The following is a 22,966-nucleotide window of genomic DNA, read 5'->3' on the forward strand; positions in this document are numbered from 1 at the left end:
TGTAGGGCTGTGCGCTCAGCACTGAATCTGCCGGAGATTCTTTTTCCCTCTCCCTCTGCCCCTCGCACCCCTAGTTGCACACACCTGAGGGTGCTCCCTCTCTCTCTCTCAAATAAATAAACCTTAAAAAAAGGTCAGGTAGATATATTGACTCTTCCAGTTGATACTGGAAGTTCATGTTGATACCATCCAGCTTCTGTTAATTCTAACCCAGTGCTGACTCAATGGGTACATGAATAGAATAGTCATGAGGGCAAGTATGGAGGTTCTGTATAAACACAGACCGTAATCTCTTACCACAGTTGATCTAGTTACTGCCACTGTTGTATGTCTAGCCTCCCAGCAACAGAGACCAGCCCTGAGTTCCAGATAAATATTATGCCTCTCTTGGGGGATCTCCTTTGGTGAAAAAAATTGTCATGCCTAAAATCATGCCTCTATCTAGGGACAGCATGTGTTCAATTACTGAAGAACATGATGGAATAAAGGCTTGACTTCCTCCTCTCCCCAACTTAGGAAAACTTGGAAGGACCATCTAAGCTCTAGAATCCTCCTTTGGGTTAGCTGAGACGTTTTTTGTGACTTCATTGAGTCCAGCTTCTCCCTCTGCTCAGTCCTGCTTCTCTTCCCTTCCACAGGCAATCCTATATGCTAGTCTCTGTCTCAGAGTCTCTGTCCCATGGACCCTACCTGAGACAGACAGCCTGGTCATGGTTTCAGCAAAAGGATCCCTTCAAGGTAGAAATGTCTTACCCCTTCCCAGTGTTTTTTTGGACTCTTTAGGGCTGAATATGTCCAAGTCTGCCTCAGTCTCCCTACGTATGAAAGAGACTAATCATTCTCATCTGGCTTGGAGTCTCTCCCCTTGGCTAGAATCTTTTAGGCTCTCAGGTCTCTGGACCCTGGAGGTCATAAGGTGAAGAGAAAAATTGGCCAATTAGAGCTACGCATTTTTTGGTAACAGTGGGTCTACATCCTCTACCTGACATTCTTCACTGTGCTCAGAGTCTGTTCTCACAGTAGTCCCTAAGAAGACCTTTTCCAGGACAAGCAGGTCTAGGTGAGTAGGTGGCTCCAAGAGGAATACAGGGGAGAATTTCCTTGTCCCACAAAGCTTGGAAGGGAAGGTGGGGACAAGAGAATGGATTGATTTTTGAGTCTAGCTCTAGGGACAGTGAGGGCAGCCTGATCCCTTCCTGAGTACCATGAGGTAGAAGGGATTATCGCCCAGGTAAAAGTCCCTCAAAGCCGTTAATCACAGTGACGAGAGGAAACTCCAAGAGCTTCTAGGGCCAAGCTTAGGTCAGAACTACCTCTACTACAGTATTGTGTCTTTGTCACTGCCAGGGACTCTGAGTCTGTCAGTCTATCATTGCCACTGTCCCCAACTGGTCTCCATCTTTCCCTTCCAAGCTCTGGCTGGATCTGCCAATTCCAGGGACTCTCTCAGTATCTGTCCATCTGTTACTTTCAGGAGCTCTGAGACAGACAGATGTCTGTCTATCCCTGTTATGGACCTGCTGTGTCTGTGCCTGTAACTTCTGAACCTTCAGATTGACTGACTCTAAGAAAAGACACTCCTTCTTACCATGGGGGCTCACAGTAACTAGGGCACCCAGGCCTATAGCCATACCTGGTGTTTTTTTTGGTCATGGAGCCCAAGTTGGTGTCTCTGTCCCTGAGCCTCATAGGCACAGGAGCCTTTAGTGGGACTATGGCCCTGAGACTCTTGTAACTCTCACTGATTTCTACCTAGGTTCCAGCACTGGATGGCATGCATCTCCAAGGGTCGAGCTGGTAAGGGATAAGGTGTTAGAGTCTATCTGAGTCACAGTCTTTCTATGAGTCTGAGCCTGGTTCAGCCTAGTTCCCAGCCCTGGGGAGGGCTAGAGCTTCTGTTTTTGTTGAAAACCTGGGAGGTGCCCACAATAGCTTTCCCAGAGAGACCCCAGTAGCATAAGTGCCTGAGGACTGTGGGGGTCAGTCAAGAAGAGCTTTCTGGGGTACAGGAGGAGAGGGGAAACATGTAGTTTCTGACTAGAAGCTGTGGCTCTAGCAGCAGTTGCTGATTCCCTGGCTTCGGCTCCCAGCACATGAAATGACTCCACCCTTCTCTAGCCCTGCTGGCAGAAGAAGCCTGGGCAGGAGCCAGGGCTTCCACCAGGAGAGCTCGGGGCTGCCCCAGGCTCTGGAAAGGAGGAAGTGTGACACAACTGACAGAGAGCTAGGCTTCCCTCCCTTTTCCTGTTTCCTTTGAGAGAGTACCCTAATCCATTAGGTGGAAAAGGGAGCTGGCAGCTGTGTTGGTATTGGGTTCCCAGCTCCCCTGGCTCCTGGGTGGCCCACGGTCATACTCTTGGCTCACTTCTTGGATGCTGCTGTTGATAAGGGTAATGATAACAACATCCCTCACTGTAAATGAGTATCTTATAGTCTTTTGCTGATCTTTGTCCCACAGAGCATTTTCTAAACTTTGGGAAATTTCATACTGCTTTTTTCATCTTGATTTTCATAGAACCTTTGTGCATTTCTTTTAATCATAGATGAGAAAGGCTCACTTTCATCAGACTCTGGAATATGGCCACTGCTAGCATCCATGCAGGGAGGGGTTCTCCTTAAACCCGGGGAATAGAGCAGTAGTGCACCCTAATGCCCAGGACATGGGCAGGCAAGCCTCAAGGTAAGCATTGAGGAGGAGTATACCCCAGTAGAGGACATGTCCATTCCTACTGGACACTGGTCTGGTCTCCCGAGGATGGATGTCAGGCACTTGACTGAGATACATTCCGAGCACAGGAGCCAGGGGATGGTAGGAGAGCTGTGGCTGATTTCTGTTCCTGGGGCCAAGGGCCACTACAAGGGAGACGGGGTTGTGAGAGGTGAGGCTAGGGGTGGGGAGTGGTCTGCAGGGATCCTGAGAACCAGAGTGGCAGGGCAGGGTCTTAGACCAGAACATAGGGCTTGCAGTTCACACCAAGCCAACAGGCAGCCCATGCAGGACATAGACTAATTCCCTAAAATGTAGGTACCTCAAGGGTTGAGTTCCCTGCAGAGCATGGCACTCAATAAATACTTGTTGAATGGATTCATGAGTATATAAATCCATCTGGCTGCCATGAGGAGAGAAGCAGGAGAAGTCTATGTGGAAACAAATGCCCATGTACCATTTGAGGTGGTGGTCTGTGTGGAAGAGGTGGGCTAGGCTGTGGCAGGGCTATGGAATGGAGAAATGAGCAGATTTGGAAAGGGCCAGGAAATTGAAAGCACGAGGACATGGTAGGGGATTAATTAGGGGATGGAGAGACCCTAAGAGGAGCCCAGGACACTACCCAGGGCTGAGCCCCTCATCCTGGTCTTTCCCCTAGGATGGTTTCTTAGTGTCCTCAGGGCCCCCCAGAGACTCTGGAGCAAGAGGCTTATGGACAAGGGCTGCACTGCACAATACACTGGCTAGACACCATCCACATTCATGTCAGACTGGGCCCTTTTGAACTGAGTGCCCCCAAAAGGAGATGCAAGAAGTGGAGGCAGCCCCTACACAGTTGCAGTAGCATGGGGAAGTGGCAAGTATAAACTGGCTAATTTCTGTTCTTATCAATGAGCATACTTCCCTGCAGCCTGCCCAAGCCAAGCTCCCCATGGGCAGGTCCAACGGCCCTGTGAGCAAGGTCTGAGGTCCAGGCTTAATTGGATTTGGGTTTTGTTTCCCAACAATTGGCTTTTCAGAATGTTCACAGTTGGGCAAGAGTGACCAATGCAGAGAAGAAATTCCATTAATGAGGAGGACTTTGGGAAGCAGCTTCAGATCATATGAAAGGAGAGGAGAGATCCAGAATCTGATGGATAAGCAGTTTCTACAAAAGGCAAGGAAATCAATAATAATATTGTTTATAAAACACTTTTCCTTAGAAAAAGACTTTGCAGTATCTAATTAAAACTAAAAATACATTTATCTAATGACCCGGTAATTCTACACCATTTCCAGTGTTTCCAAGAGAATTGCATACATAATGTTCACCAAGGTAGGAGTATGGGAATGTTCATAATCTTATTAATGTGAGCCAAAAAGAAGAAACAGCCATCCATCAGCAGTGAAATGGGGAAGTACATGATGGTACATGATGGACTACTTTGCAGAAACAAAGCAGAATAGACTACAACTCCATGCAACAACCAGAAAGAATTACATACACATAATGTTGAACAAAAGACGTCAAACATAAAAGCACAGTCTCTGATTCCAGTTAAATGTAGTTGAAGAAGGACAAGGTGAAGTTATGGTGATAGAGGTTGGAGACTCAGCGGGGTAGATACTATTGAGGGGGAAGAAAGCACAGGCAACCTTTGGAGGTGCTAAAAAATGCTCTGCATCTTGCCCTGGGTGCTGGTTAGATTGGTATAGACCTATATAAAAACTCACTGAAATGTACTTAATGTACAACTCAATGAAAACTCAAAATAATTAAAAAAAAAAAAAAGGCTTTTCTCCACCACCAGAAGAACTGCAGGATCTTAAAGAAGATGTGGACTTTGCCCTTGAGTGAGGGTCTAGGAAGTCCATTTGAGGGCAGAACCTGGGGAGTTTGTGCTGATCTTCCCTTGAAGTTAAGAAAAAGAAAAGGGAGACGGGTTTTTAATTAATCATCTCTCAGGTTGAAAGAACAGGTCTGGGCCAGAGATAACATCAGTGGCAGCAACATGAAACTGTTTCACTGCTGTTATCTCAAACCACAGTGAAAAATAACTTGTGAAGCTGTGTCTTTCCTGGCAGCCGGAGCCCAGGGTCTCCTCACAGCAGGGAAGTCGGCCAGCCGTTTGGGAGGGTCCAGGAAGGGGGCTTCTGCGGGACCAGGCCTGAGGATTTCGTTGACCTTACCTCCTGTGTGGTCCTGCAGAAGTGCCAGGGCTCTCTGGGCCTGGGAGCCCGGAGTGTCCAGCACTAACAGTAGGTGAGACAGACCCTCCTCATCCTCAGGTCCCTTCTAGGGGACTGGCTCTATTCTGACCGGCTCTGCAGACCTAGACGCCATGTGCATTCTACCCTCCTCTCTCCTCAGAGAAGTAAGGCCAGCATTGGGGCACTCTCAGGAGAAATGGGCTTACCTGACCTTGCCCTAAGACTCTGCCTCTGTCTTGGCCTCCCTATGTCAGAGCAAACTGGTCTGGGGCTGGCACCTCCCCACCACAACCCAACTTGACAGTTTTAAGAAAACTGAGGCCTGGGAGAGACCTAAATGCCAGATTTCTTTTTTGTGAAGTCTATTTAACAATATGGGACAGTCCAGGACAGGAGCTGCTGGATTCAACTATGTGCCTTCAAACAGAAATCGCAGCTTGCTCAGAAGCCCAGGTTGGTACAATATGTGCTTGGTCTGTGCAGTCCCTGCCCTCTCCTTCCAATCAAAAACATAGACTCTGAATTCCCAAGCACATAGATGTGCAGGCAGCCAGGAAACAGGAGGAGTAAGGGCTCAGGTCTTAGTTTCCAGGGCCAGCCCTACCCACTTGGGGCTATGTGGTATGGGCCAGATGGTAGCCCCACCTAAGACTCCCAGCACAGGACAGTTGTGAGGTTAATTGAGGATGCCTTGGACAGTACCTTGCAACCTCCAGGCCTACACTGAGAGCTATCCTGCCTGCCGAGGAAGAACAGCCAGGTCTCTTTTGTTGTCCATGCTATCTTAGAAAGAGGGTGTAACCCTCTGGGCTTTGAGAGAAGCAGCCCCCTTTCCAAGCTAATCACCAGCATCTTGATTGAATAGCTGAGTTAGGAAATCATTTAATGCAAGCTACCACCAAGGACCCTGTTTACCTAGAGACAATGAAGATGCAAATTTTGTATAAGCAAGGGAGCCACATGATCTGTGCCACCTCCTTGGCACTCAGTGTCTTTCCTCAGATCCAGCCACAGCCACATTTACAGCCACCACAGAGTAGAAAACCAAGGAGAAAATCCCAATTTCATTCTAGCCCTTGGCCCACATGGCATCAACAGGTGCCTTGCCAAGTTGCCATGTAATAAACTTCATGTCTATTATTTTTTTTCATGGAATGACAGATTGGCTGTTTCTGTGAATGATGCTTTTCTCCTTCTGTCTGATTCCCCACATAAGAATGCTGAGTCAAAATACAGTCACGCTATGGCCTGTGACAGAGACTGCCACACGGCTACCAATGGGGCTATCCAGTTCTTGAGGCCCAGTAAGAGGGCTGCACAACTACTTTAGTGTACGCCTTAGATTCTTGGTTCTAATCTCAGTGCTACCAATTTCTGAGGGAGGAGGAGGCCTCCAGGAGGCAGAAGTTGATAAAGAATTGAGGTGGTCCCTGAAGAAGACCCTGTGAAGTAAAGGGAGAACCACTGTCTTACTGTCCTGGGAAGCCTTGATGTATGGATGAACTATTCTCAGGCCACCCAGCCTTGCTGTCCCTCGTGGTCCAGAGATGGTCCTAGCAAAGCTAAGAGTGTTTCCTCAGGTCATGGTAAGCCTGACCCACACCTGCCCATGGTTATCTCCCTTGGTGGGATATAATTAGGATCTTTTTCCTGGTCTCCTAAGGAAAGGAATTGCCTAGGGCCATTCCCAGCCAACTATGGGGTCAGGCCATGCCTCTTGTGCCCAGGTGTCCAGCCAAGAGCTCCAGCCTTCCAGTGTACCAGCCTCTTCATAGATGCCAAAGCAGTAGAGCCACCAGGTTCCCAGGGAACTGTGGGTTCAGGCCTGTCTGGGTTCCAGAGCAGTATCCACATGGCTCTCCCACCTGGTTCCAGCCCCCAACAGGAACAGTACCACTGTCCAGATATGAGTCTAATTAGAGGGAAAACTAGGGCACGTAGAAAACCTATGTGGCTCTCACTGCACAGCCTCTTCATGGATGGCTTTTTGGTAGCCTTGGCCAAGGTTTAAGGTGGCAGGGGGATGAGGACAGTTACTCTTTGTGGAATATCTGCCTTCCTACCTGTGTTCTTACCCACTTTCCTGTTTCCCAGAAGAGACACTGGAGCCTTCCTATCATCCTTGGTTTCCCTAGAGCTGTGCTGGATAACTCTGAGGCCCTCTAGCTTTACAAAGACCCTGGACCTAAGCTGTGGTCTGACCTCTGAGGCTAGAGCCCACCCCACCTTTAGACTGGCTGAGAGACTGAGATACCTGTCCACCGTCACACAGCAAGTTAGTGGCAGGTCCGGCCTGTGTATACCCTGATATCCTGAACACAGTAATGGGATGACAAGGGCCTACCTGCTAGCCCCCAGCCCTCTACTATTAGATGCCTCAGGCTAAGAGGAGGCTGGGGCAGTGAAGTGGCAGGTCTTCTCACCAGTCTCTACAACCCCATCCTGCCATGCATCTTGCAGGCTCTAGTGCTTATCACAGAGGAGTAACCTTGGGAACCCTGAGCACCCATGTGGGGTGCCCAAGGGGCAGGAGCTCACGCCTCTGGGGAGTGCACTGTGGGGCTTCCTCAGGGGTTTCACCATCCTCCTGTCCCCATCAGCTTTGACACCCAGACCTGAGTCACAGAGCTACCCTCCATGTTCTGAGATAATTTGGCAACTCCACTCAGTCACATTTGCTGGCCTCCAGCCTGATGTGACCTCTCAAGGTAGAGATAAGCAGAGAGTGGTCTGAGAAGTGTAGAGCAAGGGATCGGAATGGACAGGGCTATGGTAGGTCTGTGCATTGGCTGCAGGCATAATCCGAAGCTTCAAGGCTAGGCTAGGTCCATCAGAAGGTAGATGTTGCAGACAGGTCTGGTCTGAGCCAAATTGTGTTGCAGCTTGATACCTAATCATATTCCAGAACAAAAGGTCTTTATCTTTCCCAGTTTGGTGAAGGAGCTCATGGTCTGAGAGGTTTGGATTGTAGGGGGCTGTCACCTCCAAAAAACCCATCAAATCAGGGTTAGGGTTAGAATTGAGGGTAAGAGGGTCAGAGCTCAGTAGCTCAGTCTGGCAGCGCTTCAGGACCAGAGCAACTGATGGATTTACCACAGGCAGTGCCCCCATGTTCTGGGGGAGTAGGAGCAACAGTAGTCAGGGAGTGAGCATAAAAGCCAAGGGGGCTCTGAAGGGTGTTGTGAGAGGCTTTGTAGGTAAGGGACTTTGCTTTGAAGTCAGATAGCTATTTGCTGATCTAGAAATCTGGGAGTTGGAGATGTCCCTCGTCCCTCTGGGTACCCCTCTTTTGGTCCAGGTTCCCCACTGTACCCAGTCCTTTGTGAGAAGGCTGCAGGTCCACACTCCCCTGAGCCATTTACCAGGACTGACCCTTCTGTGGTCATACCAGCCCTCAGCAGGAGGCAGAGGAGGGGGAATAATGAATTAGATTTAGAGCCCCCAGAAACAGGAGTGGAGATCACACAGGGAAGAGACTTGAGCCTTGAGTCTTGACTCTTGGATCCAGGGGTGGATGGGTACTGAGTGAGGCTGGGGGAGGAGAGATCTGGGAAAGGATCTGCTTCGAGTTCTGAAGGACACAGGGGTAGTAACAAGCTGCACAATGAAGGAGCCCCTATTGTGTGCCCACTGGCACTGGAGGAGCAGCAGAGGAGCTGATGAGGGGGGGCTCCTACTCGCCCTCCTAGGCCTCTCCTCCTGGGAGATTCCTGGCTCTCCAGGTCAGGAGTCCTAGTTATGGGGCCACCAATCCCAGCCTGCCCCCTTCCAGTCTTTCAAAGTCCCTGGGAGACTGGACTCTATCACAACTCACACTCGCCAGCATTTATATATACCCAGCTTTATTGAAGTAGCGGCTGCTGTTGTATCAGTTACAGAAATATTTCTTCAGGCACACCCCTGCCCCCATACCCACCCACAGTCTTGTCAGCCAGCCCAGAGCCAGCAAACTCCCACCCCACCCTGGCTACAAATTTTCCCCAAGGTTCCTCCAATCCCATTTTTTGCAGCTCTAACCAGGCTCCAGTGAGAAGATGGGGTCTCAGAGACTGCTTTTGACCCTTTTACAGGATTTCCATCCTTCTATGGATATGACAACACTCTGTAAGGCTTCCTTGAACTGTGAAAAATTACTTTTCTCAGTAGTACAGTTCTTGGGTGATTCTGTTGGCTAAATAAAAAATACATACTTAAGTCATATTTTTAGCAGAAAAAAGTAAAGCAAACTCTCTTCTACCAACCACAAGGGTCCTGTAAGCCCTCCATCGCTGAGGAGGTAACTCGGGCAGGCCCTCCTCATCTATCTTAAAAGCACACTTGGGGCCATCTGGTAATAGTGGAACACAGGATCTGAGGCCCATCTGTAGTCACAGGGAGAAAAACAGCTAAGTGTGGGCATGTCTCACAGCTGCCCCGGACAGGACACAAGGACAAGCAGGATGAGAGCACACAGGAGAACTGTATAAGCAGAGGGCAAATACAGAGGCATACCTCGGTCATTTCCCAAGAACATGCCCCCCCTGAGCCACTGCCCATCCACACATAGTGGGTTTCCAGTGGGACAGGGCAAACCGGACCTCCCTTGGCTGCCCTGTTAGGGTTGGCACTGAGCAGCCCCTTCCTCTCCCCAGTCTGATTACACAACCAGCCCTGCTCTGACCTGTCTCAGACCTGCTCCACACTGACCCCTGTGTATAGGGACCTGGCAGAGGGCATAACAGAAACCTCCAAAACAACCTCTAAGTCCCCACTCTCCTAAGCCCCAGCCCCTGTCAGTGAGTGTATTTCTTTTGGATCAGAAAGTAGTACCTAAGCCCTCACATGTGGCAAGTGGGAGCTCTAAGAAGCCCTTTGTTCCTCTGGGCCCCTGGCTGTGGTAGCGTTAAGTTTCCTCTAAGAGCAAACAGCAACTTACTTTCAGCTTTGGGCAGATTCTGGTGAGTTCTTCCATGTCCTTATAAACCTTTTGTATGTGACGGTCATGCTCGTTATGTTTCGTAAGTTCCTTCAGGGTAGAGATGAAATCCTTTGTAAATTCCCCATAGCAGGGCTCCTGAAACAGGGTTAAGGGTCCTGGGATGGTGGTGGTGCACAGCAGAGCACCAGTTAACCCCCAGCCCATCCATCTGGTCACTCTGGCTAGATGAAGCCCTGAATTCAAATTCAGGCCCTATCCTGATTGTCCCACAGGTGTCCCACAGGTGCAATATGAGTGCTGCAGTAGGTGTCTAATCTCTCCCCAGGCCCAAGGCTAATCTGTGGTGGTGATCAGAGACCCTGGAGAAGCCTGGAAACTGACCACTGATTCCTCTGTGGGCTGAGCTGAAAGCTGCAAATTCAAAATTCAGCTTTTTTCCCAGATTTCTCACTCTAGTATGTTTTGGTCTTGTCTCTGCCCTGGGTGTTGACTGGGGTGATGGTCCCTTTCAAAGGTGGTCAGAAAAGTCCATGCGGCATCTGCACCTTACCTCACTTGTGTTCTGGGGCCTTTTGAAGGAACCCTGAAAGTAGGAGAAATTGGTCAGAAGCACAAAGGGCCACTGAGAGCAAAGTGTTGTTTGATGAAGACCCAGACTTACGTTGTATGTCATGGTGTCAGCCGAAAGTTCTTTCTGAATTTCAGCACAGACTGCCGTGTGATTGTCATAGGCAGACACGCTGGCTGTCTTCATGGAGGCAGAATGGTTTTCTGATCCCCAGAGTGCGCAAGCCAGGAACACGTACAGGTACATGGTAGTACTTGAGGGTAGCTCCAAGCCAACATGAGCACTGGGCTTGGCAGCATTTCTGTGGAGAGGGGTACCTATATATGTGAGTCTAAGGAAATGCTAAATCTCTTATCAGTCATCACTGGCTTACGTGGAAGACAGAGAGGACCTTATCGCCGGGCAAGATGTGCTTTTTATGCATTTTCTATGACCACAGCACACTTCATGGATTCTTGTCTCTGCTGAAAATCAGGCTTGGTCTAAGAATTTTTATTTGTAATCACATTTTGAGTCATGACCTTTATGCCTGATGGTTGGGACAGGTCTTTGGCCAGGACAGGTGCTGTCTGCAGGTGCCAGAGCAGAGAGAGTAGGTAGGGTGAAGAGAGAGCCAGGCAGGAACAGCAGCTGCACTAAGCCAGCTTCCTCAGGTCCACCTGTGAAGGAGAGGGCTGGCCTTGCTGTCCTGTATGCCTAACTCTTGAGGACACACCTATTTCCTCATAGTCCCCAGGAGGGACACAGAGGAACAGGTTCCGGAACAACAGCCTCCAACCAGGCTGGCAAAGCAAGGGAAGGGCAGAGCACTGCTATTTCTTGGCCTGAAGGCCTTGGATTTTAGAGGAAGGCACCTGATTAGATGTAGAACTTCATGTAAAAACAAAAGCCAGCTCAGAAAAATGCCATACTAGAACCATGTACTGACAAATTCTGAATATAGATTCTGACTCTCACAGATTAAGATCACCCATTTAGGGGAAAGTTTGGTAAATATGCTGGGCTCTGACCCCTGTGGTTTGTTTTTTTGTTTTTTTTGCTTAAACAGCTAGCTATCTACTGGTTTACCTTAGGAGTGGTTGAAGCCCTGGGTGTGAGGATTAGGGTGTGGCCACTGGGCCCAGGTTTCTTTTCTTTTTTTTTTTAATTTAATTTTATTTATTTATTCATGAGAACCACAGAGAGAGAGAGAGAGAGAGAGGCAGAGACACAGGCAGAGGGAGAAGCAGGCTCCATGCAGAGAGCCTGACGTGGGACTCAATCCTGGGTCTCCAGGATCACATCCCAGGCTGCAGGCGGCGCTAAACCACTGCGCCACCAGGGCTGCCCATGGGCCCAGGTTTCTGAAGGGCACAGGTGTTTTGCCTCACACTAGGGCAGACCCATTCAGCCAGTGGCCAGCCAAGCCCCAGGAACCCCCAAGCCTTCTCAGGAAGTATGATGGCCTTTTACTGGAGCAAAGTTCCCACTGACCAGGTGCCTTGGACTTCCAAGTGAACCTGAAAGCCTCTTTTTGCAGTTGGAGCCCTGAGTATCCAGGGAAGCAGATCTAGGTGTGTGTGATGCAGCACCCAGGCCAACTCTTCCCACTCATCTGCTCTGCTCTGCCATTGGTGCCTCTCAGACAGTGGCCAACCTGCTATAGCACCCTGCCTCCTCCCCAACCTTATGGCTCCTCTCCACTCATTCCTCTGTGGGGAGCACCATCAGCATTTGCTCAGGGTTGAAAACAAACTGGAAAGTACACAAATAAGAACAGGCTTTTAATAATTTATTATAATAGTAAAATGTCTTGAATAAATACAGATTATGATCTTAAATAAATAAATAAATAAATATTAAAATACATAAATATATAAATAAATATTACTGATCCCTGCCAGTATAAAACATTCCCCGCTCCCCATACCAAGCTGGTATCCGGGGCAGCATGGCCCAGAGCAAGTCCGTGCCCCCTCTACCGCCCTGGTCCACCCGGTGGTCCCTCAAAGGTAAAGATCCTGAGTTTCAGCAATACATGGGTAGAAAGGCAGTGACTTGTGAGGTATGCTCTCAGGGCTGGCTCCTGGCTGGACTGGGCTGGCTCCTGGTTGGACTGGCTTGCCTCACTTCTTGACTGGTTTCCAGCAGTCAAAGGGGATGTTAAACAGAAAATCCTTCAGGTTCTCTTTGAAACTTTTGAAGGTAATAATCTGGGTTGCACAGGGAGATTCCTTAAAAAAATAAATAAGAACAATAAAACTTTGAGTCCAGGTGTGAGTGGGTAATGGGGGAGCACCAGGGTTTCTGCACTGCCCCTTAGAACTCAGAGGCCAGAAGGCCTATTTGGAGCCTGCCTGCTGACCTAGGTCAGATGATAGGTTGCCACCCAGTGTCACCCAAAGGGTACACAACTCTGTTAATAGCAGCCAGGCCCTGGGGACTGACAAAATGCCAACCCGAGGCTGGTCTGCTGGGCTGGGCAGTTGGGTCAACACCTCTTTTGCTCTTAGGCCAGCCGTCTAGAAGGGGGAGGAGTTAAGGCCACAAACTTCACTCTCCACAGAAAAGGAGTGTTTGGGGCCTTTGTCCAGTCTGGGTATGACTCCTTCCTTGCCCCATGCAATTAGGCACCTCACAAGGAGCCAGAGAGGTGGCACTTGGGCCCAGGAATGTACCCTGGACCTTAGTTTCCTTGGGTTTGCCTCACCTTTGACCTCATTAATGATAGGACAGAAGTGTCTCCCATTAGGGACTGTATAGGCATCTGGAGCTCCATGGCTTTAACTCCCAGGGATGAAAATGGGCAGGGAAGCTTGCTCTGCTAATCATTACAAATCTGTTGACACCAAAACCCTTTGGGGTCTTTAACGGCTACAGCCAAAGGTCCCTCCTTATCCAGTCCTCCACCCTCCTAGACCAAAACTTTTCAGCTTTAGGACCTGACATGGGCACTCACCGGGGTAGGGGGACAGTGCTGCTTATAGTGATTGGCCATCATGGTTAAGGGATTCTTGAGGCTGGTGAGGCTGCCCTGCAGGCCCTCCTTGTACAGCTGTAGGCGGGTCTCCAGGCATGTTGGCCCCTGTGGAGAATGTCCATTCCTTGGTGAGTAGTGGACAGGTGCCCTCTGGTGGGCATATGACACTCTTCCTGTCACTTTTTCCTGTTCTCAGCCCTGTCCCCCAAGAGCAGAACTTGGGAGGGGCACAGGATGATGCTGGGTCCAGTCATACACGCAAACATGAATCTGCACCATTCAGCTCAGGCCACCCTCAGCTAGCACAACTACATTCCCTGGCATCTCAAGAGGGTCCCAGCCCCCAGGAGAGGAGGTCCCTATACCCCCACCATTCAGGGAGAAGGTAGCAAGGGGTGGGGCATTTCCCCCAACCTGCTATGTGAACAAGGCTTGTTCTTGAAATCTCTGTGCCTCTCTGTAACCAACACTCTGTCTCCACCGAGATTAGTCTCATGAGTCCCCCAAGCTCACAGCCCTGTGTCTTGAAGTAATTCCCACTTCACCTCCCTGTCCCCTGGTGGCCCCTGGCCCCTTGAATGCTAGGTCTGTCCATGGCTGCTCAGCTAATGAAGGAGTTCACATGACTGCTACAGGCGCAAGGCCAGTGGCCTCCCGAGGCCCCTCTGGGCAGCCAGCTGACTGGAGAAAGTGGACTGACTACCCTATGAGAGTCCATGTGAAATGGAGCCACCCCACCCCCCCACGGTAGAGGTCTCTGGGAAGGCATGTCAGAGAGAAGCATCTTACCTCAGGGTCAAACACTTCAGAGACGACTTTTACTGCTTTATTCTGTAGAAAAGCAAAATACCGTTTTATTAAGCTGACAGGCAGGACCAATCCAGGCACAGCCTGCAGTCCCTCCCTCACTCACCATCACAGCAGTCACGTCATTACTGTTGTTCAAAAGGCTCAGGGCCTCCTGGATGGCATCCACGTGCTGAGAGGGCCGAGTGACAAGGGTGGGTGAGCGGGTGGGTGCAGAAATGCTGCAGACCACAGTGCCCAAGAAAAGCAGGTTCTGCAGCCACATCCTCCTGAGGACTTTAGCCTTTCTCTCTGAGTACTGGGCTCACTGGCAAAAGAGCTCTTATATACACAGTTAGAGGAAATGATTAATGGTGACCACAAAACGCCAGAGAGGCGGGGGAACTACCTGACCTGTGGAATCTCCTGGCCCTTATCACACATGGGAACGGTGAGCCTTTCCTCCAGGTGGTCAGGCTCAGGGGTTTTCATTAATGAGCCCTTCCAAGAATTGGCAGTGCATCCGCCTGCCTCGTTGAGCACTCTCCAGCCCTCCCTGGGTAGTTTGGCCAATGAGGCTGCCCCTCCCTCTGAGGGGCCTCTGGGCACAGTGTGGACTTCCTGGCCTGGAGTGGCCAGGGCGGGGCCTGGGAGATACTAGATCGAGCTCCTACACCCACGCTCTCCACCCTGCCTCTAATCGCAAAAAGCCTTTGGGCTGGCTGTGCCCACCCTGGGGTCCATTCCAACACTAGCCTCCCCTTCTCCTCCTAGATCCCTCTCCTCTGGCCACAGTGAGAGATCTGAGTAGGAGGAAGACATTCACATGCCTGTACACTGTCCACCTAGGCAGAATCCAGCCAAATGGCATAGTCCTGCGACAGCTCCCAGCAAAGATCCAGAGTAGTGGCAAGCTCTTCCCATCAAGGACCTCTGCTGCATAGCCCCTGTGTGCAGGGAGAATGACAAGTGTGTACATATCACATCCAGCCAGCAGGACTGTAGAGTGTTCCTCATGGTAAGGTCCCATCTGACAGCAATAGTCAGAGTTTTCACAGCTGTGTTCAACCCCCAAGCTGCAGGGGTGAGTTGGGGCTCTCAGTGGGAGTAGTGAGGGTCCTAAGCTCAAGTTCTGGCTCTAGTATCACCTTGCTAAGTGACTCTTCCCTTGAGCTCTGTGAATCTCACCTCTCTCTGTAGTCCAGACCACCCTTGTGAGCTAGGTACTGTGCTCCTATGTGTAGCCCCTGGCTATCCCCCCACCATTCGGGAAGAAGGTAGCAGGGTGGGGCATCACCCCCAACCTAGTGGGCACATCTCGCAGGTTCGAGGAGCTTCGGGGAACAGCGGCTTCTCGAACAAGGTCTTCCAAGCTTAATTTTTACATGGCCCCTGCCCCAGCACATCTCCAGGTCCAGAGGCCTCTTCTGTGGAACAGGAACTGCTTCTAAAAAAGCCACAGGCTCTTGAGAGGCTGACGAGTGTTTGATTTTCACAATGGAGTTTGGAGAGGATAGCACGAGTTTGTGTTTGCTGCCTCATGCTGTGAGTTTCGTGGCCATAGAGGTGTGGGTGCACACGTGTACATTTCTGTACTTAAATGTGTGTCAGGGGGCTATTTTATATGAGATGCATCCATGTGAGCCCCTGCATGTACCCCTCTGATATAGAGAAGCTTCTCAACTGGGTTTGATGTTTTGGGGCCCCTGAGTTAGTCTAGATTGATGGGATAGGATACAAGTGATGATATTCTGCTGGGCTCAAGTAGACAGCATGGAGAACTCACAGTCTAAGTCCTGTGGCCCGAGTCTGAGGCCCTGGCAAGTTTCACTTGGAAGAAGGATTGCTGCTCTTGCACAGGGGAGACAGACATAATGTCCTCCAGACCCCACTAGGACCCAACTTGATGCCATCCTTGCCCTTCTGAACCTGCTGAAACATTCCTAGGTTGACAGGCTGGGGTGAGAGTATGGCACATCCAAACCCTGGTCCTTCTTCTTGCTTTTTCATGAGGGCTCTGCTCAGCCCCTTCCAAGGAGCTCCTAGGAGGTACAGAAGAGGTGAAGAACACTAGATACAGATGTCATAGAGTGGAGGTCTGTGGCAGACAGTGTTCTGAAACCTGGGTAGTGGAAAGCAAGGGCCATAGGCAATGGCTCAACTGGTAGTTAAGAAGGCACAGAGCTGGCGTGACCCTCTGAGATGGAAGGTCATTTTCCTTTTGGAAATGAGTCGTCACAGATCAGACAATTAGTCAACAAACTCTTCCAATCCACACTAGGCCATGTGCTGGCAAGGAAATGAATGGGACCCTCTGACTGGCCCTCACATCTGGCCCTGGAGGCTCCCAGCCTGGTAGGGGAGATAGCGCTGGATCTCATTGTGTGGATCCAGGCTGGGATGGGGGAAGTTCAGATCTGAGGGATCCCAAGGAAACACCTCCCAGTTTAGGGGTCCACAGGAGACCAAATAGCTTCCTGGGAGATGCCACCTCCCAGCACAGGCTGAAAGGGTAAGTACAGCCAGGTGAGCAAGTCAGATTGTAGGAGAGAGGGAGAGGACAGACTAGTGGAAGAATGTTTGGGGAACAAAGAGATAAAGTTTTAGGAGCAGGTATGGTGAAGAGGAGGCAGGTTCCAGAGAGATTTAGGAAGTAGAATTATTGAGGACTTGATGATATAATGGAGTAATTCAGTCATTCATTCATTTTTATTGATCACCTACTAGGTTCCCAGCAGGGGAGGAGGACACAGGGATGGTGGAAAACATGGCCCTGCCTTTATGTACTTAGTAGCCCCATGCATGGAGAAGTGAGATTAATCTACTCAACACCCTCCCCAGAGGGTGCAGTAAGGAGAGTTAGAACCACTGTCTAGGTGTCTAAGATGGGGACCTAGGGATGAAGGGGCAGGTTTGCAGTGTCTAAGGACCCACAGGAAGTTTCAGTGGTTTGGAGGCTGCCTGTGCAAGAGACGGACCTGGATGTAAATGGTCCATGTCCATGCAATCACTAAGGCCAGAGAGGGTTAGCCAAGAAGGGCTAAGGGCCAACACAACAGCTTTGAGGGCTAGGAGTGTGCTAAAGATGTGAGCCACTGCCAGGGCCAAGGTTCTGGGAGAATAGGAAAGGAGAAGAGGGATGCCTGAGTGGCTCAGCAGTTGAGCATCTGCCTTCGGCTTGGCGTGATCCTGGGGTCCTGGGATCGAGTCCCATATTTGGCTACCCTCAGGGAGTCTGCTTCTCCCTCTGCTTTTGTCTCTGCCTCTCTGTGTTTTTCATGAATAAATAAATAAAATATTTAAAAGGAAAAAAAAAGGAGAAGAAGCAGGAGCCATAGGAGAAGTTCATTCTAGCAGGTAGCCCACAGGCATCAAAGTCACTGTGAAGGACAGAGCTCCTGGGTTTAACCGTGAGGTTCGTGGGCAGCCACACATCATTCTTCTGGAAAGATGACATCAAGGCTGAGGCCATGACATGGGCAGGCATTCCTAGATTGCACCGCATGGAAAGTGGTAGCGATAACATCGAGTGCGTGTGCTGACTCAGGGGCCCCAGATGGGACTGTGGGAGGGTGAGAGCAGGGACCGCGGTGGGCAGTGTGACTCCTCTTTGCTCCACCTTCCCACAGGGCCAGGAGAAAACCCTCTGGAAGGGGTTTCCTGTGAGTGTCCTCCCACAGACTGTGAAGGAAACGGGGGCTTGTGGCCACCCCAGGCTCCTTATCACAGAGGAAGTTATCACAATGGGAAGGAAACAAGCCTCCTAGTGTGCACATCCTGTGGGACCTCTACATGGGCATCTCAGCTGATCTCACCCACTCTGGCCTGCGAGCCATTGGTGTGGGAGTTCAGGAGACCACTGGCCTTGCCCAGTCCACACAGTGATGGCAGAGAGAAGATTTGAACCCATATCTGTTCCTGCTCCTCTGACGTCTGCTACCATCTTAGGGATCAGAAAGTCAGGAAATGCTGTTCATTTGGCTAGACCAGCATGGGGATGTTCTCCCTCAGAGCAGCTGTAGAGGGAGACTCCTCCAACTGTTGGCAGGGAAGCTAGGGTGGCCTGTGAATGTCCCAGGGAAGCCCTGGGAGTCAAGGGCAGAATTTCCCCCAACAGAGCCTGCCATCCAGGCACCTCTGTGTTTCAGATTTGGGCTCTCCACCACTGATCCCTGGGTAACTCCCTCCTCCCTAAGCCTTGGCTCCCTTATCTCTACAATGGGTTTAATTTTCATTGCCTCACAGAGGAAATTGTTGCCTGTCTAGAAACATTGTGGGGGAAACCTCCCAGGGAGGCTTCAAACTTTCTTCAGCTCTTCACTCCACTTTGGAAGGTTTCTGAAGCCCCAATTGGGCAGAAGACTCAGCCTTGATGGAATTTGCAGGGACAGCTTCCCCTTGCCCAACCCTAGTACCTGACAATGTCTTTCTGCAGATATAGTGAATTAGAAAGCCCGGACTCCACCTAACTTAGGGTTCAAAGGGTCCTGTATCATGCTTAAGAGATCCTGGTGCAGGGATAGCACCATGAGTGGCTCATTCTCCACAGGGAATGGGATCACTACAGGCCACACCAGACATATGAAGCAACATCTTTGGCCTATGTAGTCATAGCTCCAGGCATACTCCTGCATCTCCTCTGTCTAGGTCCCCAGGGATATAACCCAAAAAGACCCAGCCTGTCCAAACCAGTCCCAGTTCTTATCCTGCTTTTTGGGTGTCCCCAGTCTCTGGCACTGGTGGGTTCTAACTGCATTGGAAGGATCTGAGGGTTCTTAACCATTAGCCATGTGGGGACTCTGATTCCATACAGCCAAGCTTATAGGAAGGCCTACCACATGTGGCCAACCTCATGTCCCCTGCACTCAGAATTCACGTTTGGTGGTCATACTAGGTAGGGAGCAGGAAAGGTGATGCCCAGACTCATGGACACAGTGTTGAGGGCATCAACCAGCATGTGCACAGAGAATGAACAGACAGGAGGGGCAATCAAGAAGTAGGAATGAAAACATTTAAGGCCTTGAGAGGGACCTGTTGCATGTGTGGGTTTGGGGCAGGAAGTGAGTGAGGAGTCTGGTACTCAGGGTTCTGGCTCAGGCAGCTAGGTGGATAGTGAGGCCATTTGCTGCAGTGGGAGAGACCCAAGATAACAGAGAGGTCTGGGGAGTTATTCTAGACTGAACTGGATATGGCAAGTTTGAGAGGCCAGGGGACCTCCAGGAAGTCTCAGTCAGTTGTGGCTATATGGGCCCAGAGGTCAGAGGGAGGTCAAGGCCTAAGACACTTGGAAGTCATCAGTGAAGAGGAAGTTCTCACCAAAGCACTGCACGGAGTAAGCCAGGCCTTGGGTAGTACTCAGGGGTACCAACTTATAAGGCTGGGCTTAGAATGATGACACACCCTTTATTGCTTCATTCCTTGGTTCTTGGGGCTTCCTTGCTATTTCCTTAGGACCTAACAACTGCACACTCAGACCAGTGACACCCCATGGGTGGGTGTAGGCATGCCTTCCATGATCCCCTCCCCACCACTTATGCCTCATGTCCAGTGTGCTTTCTCCAGGGCTGGAAGTGTATCCTCTGCCTGTGAATCTCTGAATCCCTCTCCCCTGGCCTCATCCCCAGTGAGGAGTGTCATCAGGTGTCCAGAAGGAGCCACTTCCTTTATTTGCTTCCTTGGGGAAGAACTGTCCAATGCTGCATTAAGAATGAAAAGGAAGTGGGGATCCCTGGGTGGCTCAGCGGTTTAGCGCCTGCCTTCGGCCCAGGGCATGATCCTGGAGTCCTGGGATCGAGTTCCATATCAGGTTCCCTGCATAGAGTCTGCTTCTCCCTCTGCCTATGTCCTGCCTCTCTCTTTCTCTCTGTGTCTCTCATGAATAAATAAATAAAATCTTTAAAAAAAATGAAAAGGAAGAGAAATCATTATACCAGAAGCCTTTACAACTTCCTAAAGTCCTGTCATGCCCCTAACTGCCCTTTGTGTCTGGGGCTGGAATCTAGTCCAGTATGCTGGGTGAGAGCCTAGAGATCTGGGCCCAGCTCCCATACCTGCCTACCCTGGAGCTGATGAGCCAGGTTCAAGGTTGCAGATATGGGCTTTCTGTTCTGGTGGCTCTGGAATAAGCTTCTGTCAGGAAATTCCTGCAGTGCCAGGGCTCCCTCAGACTCTTGGTGAAGCTTTTTTTGGGCAGGCATGTCTCTTGCTTCCGGTTCTTTGAGTCCCAGAGGGCTCTGGCCTTGAGCCTCAGGGCCTTCCTCTACTCCCTGTTACGTACCTCGGCCTCTGGGCAGAGCACTCTGCCCCTTCTGGCACTTTACTCGGGAGGGGGGGGCAGCTAGCCCCTCACAGGAGTGGACAACTTTTGTTCTCAGACCAAGGGCCTAGGAGGAGTGATAAAGGTGAAAATGAATGGGGGTAGTTATGGAGGGGAGTGGCCCACAAAGTGTCTCTGGGATGCCTGAAGGGAGTCCTTGGGGATGTCTCCTCTCAGCCTTGGGACCATAGACTCAAAACTCTCTCTCCTTGAACATATATTTATTTCTTCCCTGAGTATGAGTTGTACTGAGTTCCCTTCCCTGTGCAGCCTGCTGGGGCACAGCAGCTCCCTTTACAATGAATGCAGAGTTGGAGGCTTGCCTCCGAGCTGGGCCTTTCTTGCTGTATGACCTCAGGCTATGACATCCACCTCTGAGCCCCAGTTGGCTCTTCTCCACAAAAGGATGGAGGCCTACTCTGCAGTTGTTGGAGAGCACTGGGGGGCTACATGGAGGGACACTTTCTATTTTGGCTGACTGGGTGCCTCCCCACCCCTGGTCTCTATCTCCTTGGCCTTAAGGGAGGAGAGTGATTGCTGGGATGTAGACCAGCCTCCATAGCCTTCTCATAGCCTGGAGGTAGGCTTCCCTGAGTGGGAGTTTACCTGTGCAGACCCCTCCTCAGTGCCCAAACACCTCCCTACTCCTAGCCCCAGGAGGCAGACCCTGCTCCGCAGCCTGGATACTTGAGGTCCACTAACTGGGAAGTCACTCAGTCAGAGGAAAAGAGCCAACTGAGAACATTAAGACAGGAGACTGTCCTCCCTACCCCTGCCCCTATTCTGGAAAGGAGGAGGTGGTCGCAGGCTGCCAGTGGCCCAGGGCCTTGTCTTGTAGGAACAGGCAGTCATTGAGTCAGGCCGTCAGCCTGAGGAGAATGGAGTCATATTTATTGAGTACCCACTGGTACAGGTGGGTTTTTCCCTGTTGTTTCATGCTCCTCCCTGATTCAAGGCTCACCCCCCCCCCCCCCCCCGGGGAAGCAGTGGCTGCTTTTTGTTTTTTGGGTTTTTTTAAAAAAATTACCATATTCAGGAGGGCCCCAGAAGGTCCACAAGGATCAGGACAAACAGTGGAAGAAAGAGGGGAGGGAGCACCCGACCAACCTACTTGCCACTCTCATGCTGTTATAGCTCTGTGCTATGTCTGTGTCCTCTGATACCCAGCTACAGCCTGCCATTCGTCTTCTCCTCCCATTCCAGAGGCCACCCTCCTTATGCCTTCCTGACATGGCCACCTCAGAGGTGGACATCTTCATCCACATAGCGTGCTGTCCTGGCTGCACCTAGTTGGTCTCCAGCACAGCCCATATACCCTCTAGGGAAGGGTTCGGGCAGGACACTTACATGCTGCCTGCTGAAGGTAGGGATTGGGAGCACCTGTCTGAGGAAGCAGTAACAAAGCTTCAGACTAGGATTCTGTGGGCCTGGGGAGCATGGAGGGCCTGGGGAGGGGAAAGAAGGAGGTGTCAAAGGATGAGCCAAAGCTGTGGTACAAGCTGAGCCTGGGGTCTTTGAGGAGCAGGGTGGGAGGAGAAAGGCCTTGACTGCCTGCCAAGGCAGGAGATAGCTGTGAGCCATGGGGCCATGAGGCATGGGGATGGGGGACACACAGGAGCACAGAGGCCAAGCTCTGGATCTAAACCTCACTGCTTGTGTATGTGGGCAGCACTGAGTAAAAGGAGAGAGAGTGGGCATGTAGAGGATTTGGATGATGAATGTATGGTGGCTCAGTGAGTGGAAGATGGAGCTGAGGCTCTGTAGCTGTGCTGCCACTGGAGCTGGAACCATGAGGTTATAGAGCTGAGAGGTACCTCTAGAGGACTGGGTCCAGCCAGGAGACTAGACTTGAAAGGCTCCTGTGATTCAGTGGATCCTTAAATCCATGCTCTGGAATCAGACTCCCTTAATTTCTCTGTGTCTCAGTTTCTTCATATGTAAAATGAGGTTAATCATAGACTTCATGGGGTCATTGAGGGGTTTCCCTGAGCCCCTTCTCAGTCCAGGAGGGCAGCAGCAACTTTGCCTGATCCATCTCCCCTGCCTGGCCTGAGGTTTTCAAGGGAAAATGTGAGGCCCTGCCCCCCAGAGGGAATTCACTCAAGCTTCTACTCTGCCTCCTGCCTACCTTGGGCCCAAGGATCCTGCTCTGCTTGGACTGCCCATCTTTCCTTCAGCATCTCTCTTCTCTGTTCTGGTTCCTTCCTGTGGATGTTAAACATGGTGTCTGATGTGGTACTGTCCTACCCGTCTCCCTCCATACATGGAGCACTCCTCAGGCCATGGTTGTTCAGTCTTGCTGTCTCTACAGTGGCCAGGCAGGCTGAGCTATCCTGAGATCAGAGAGGAATGAATGAAGGAGCGGGTCAGGCTGAGACCCAGAGGTCCCCAATACCCAGGGTGACTGGGCTCCAGGGTCAAAGGCAGTGACAAAGGGAGTTTGGAGGCCCTGGTTCCACTGAGCCACTTGGCACCCACAGTCTGACCCTGTAAGTGGTGTAGATGCTCCCCATGCTCCCAGG

General features: G+C 50.8%; 2 protein-coding genes across 12 annotated transcripts in view; one reads left to right on the plus strand and one right to left on the minus strand.

Moving 5' to 3' along the window:
* ACSL6 (acyl-CoA synthetase long chain family member 6) overlaps nucleotides 1-22,966 on the plus strand; it is a 279,559-nt gene that overhangs the window by 145,342 nt on the left and 111,251 nt on the right. The gene's annotated exons all lie outside the window — the stretch shown is intronic.
* Nucleotides 12,400-14,414, minus strand: CSF2 (colony stimulating factor 2). Its single transcript, XM_055302593.1, has 4 exons — nucleotides 14,256-14,414; nucleotides 14,132-14,173; nucleotides 13,322-13,447; nucleotides 12,400-12,596 (listed from the first exon to the last, which is right to left on the minus strand). Exons 1-4 carry the CDS (start codon nucleotides 14,412-14,414, stop codon nucleotides 12,489-12,491), a joined length of 435 nt encoding a protein of 144 aa, XP_055158568.1. The 3' UTR covers nucleotides 12,400-12,488.

Source organism: Nyctereutes procyonoides, unplaced genomic scaffold (assembly GCF_905146905.1).
Source record: "Nyctereutes procyonoides isolate TBG_1078 unplaced genomic scaffold, NYPRO_anot_genome, whole genome shotgun sequence".
Lineage (NCBI taxonomy): Eukaryota > Metazoa > Chordata > Mammalia > Carnivora > Canidae > Nyctereutes > Nyctereutes procyonoides.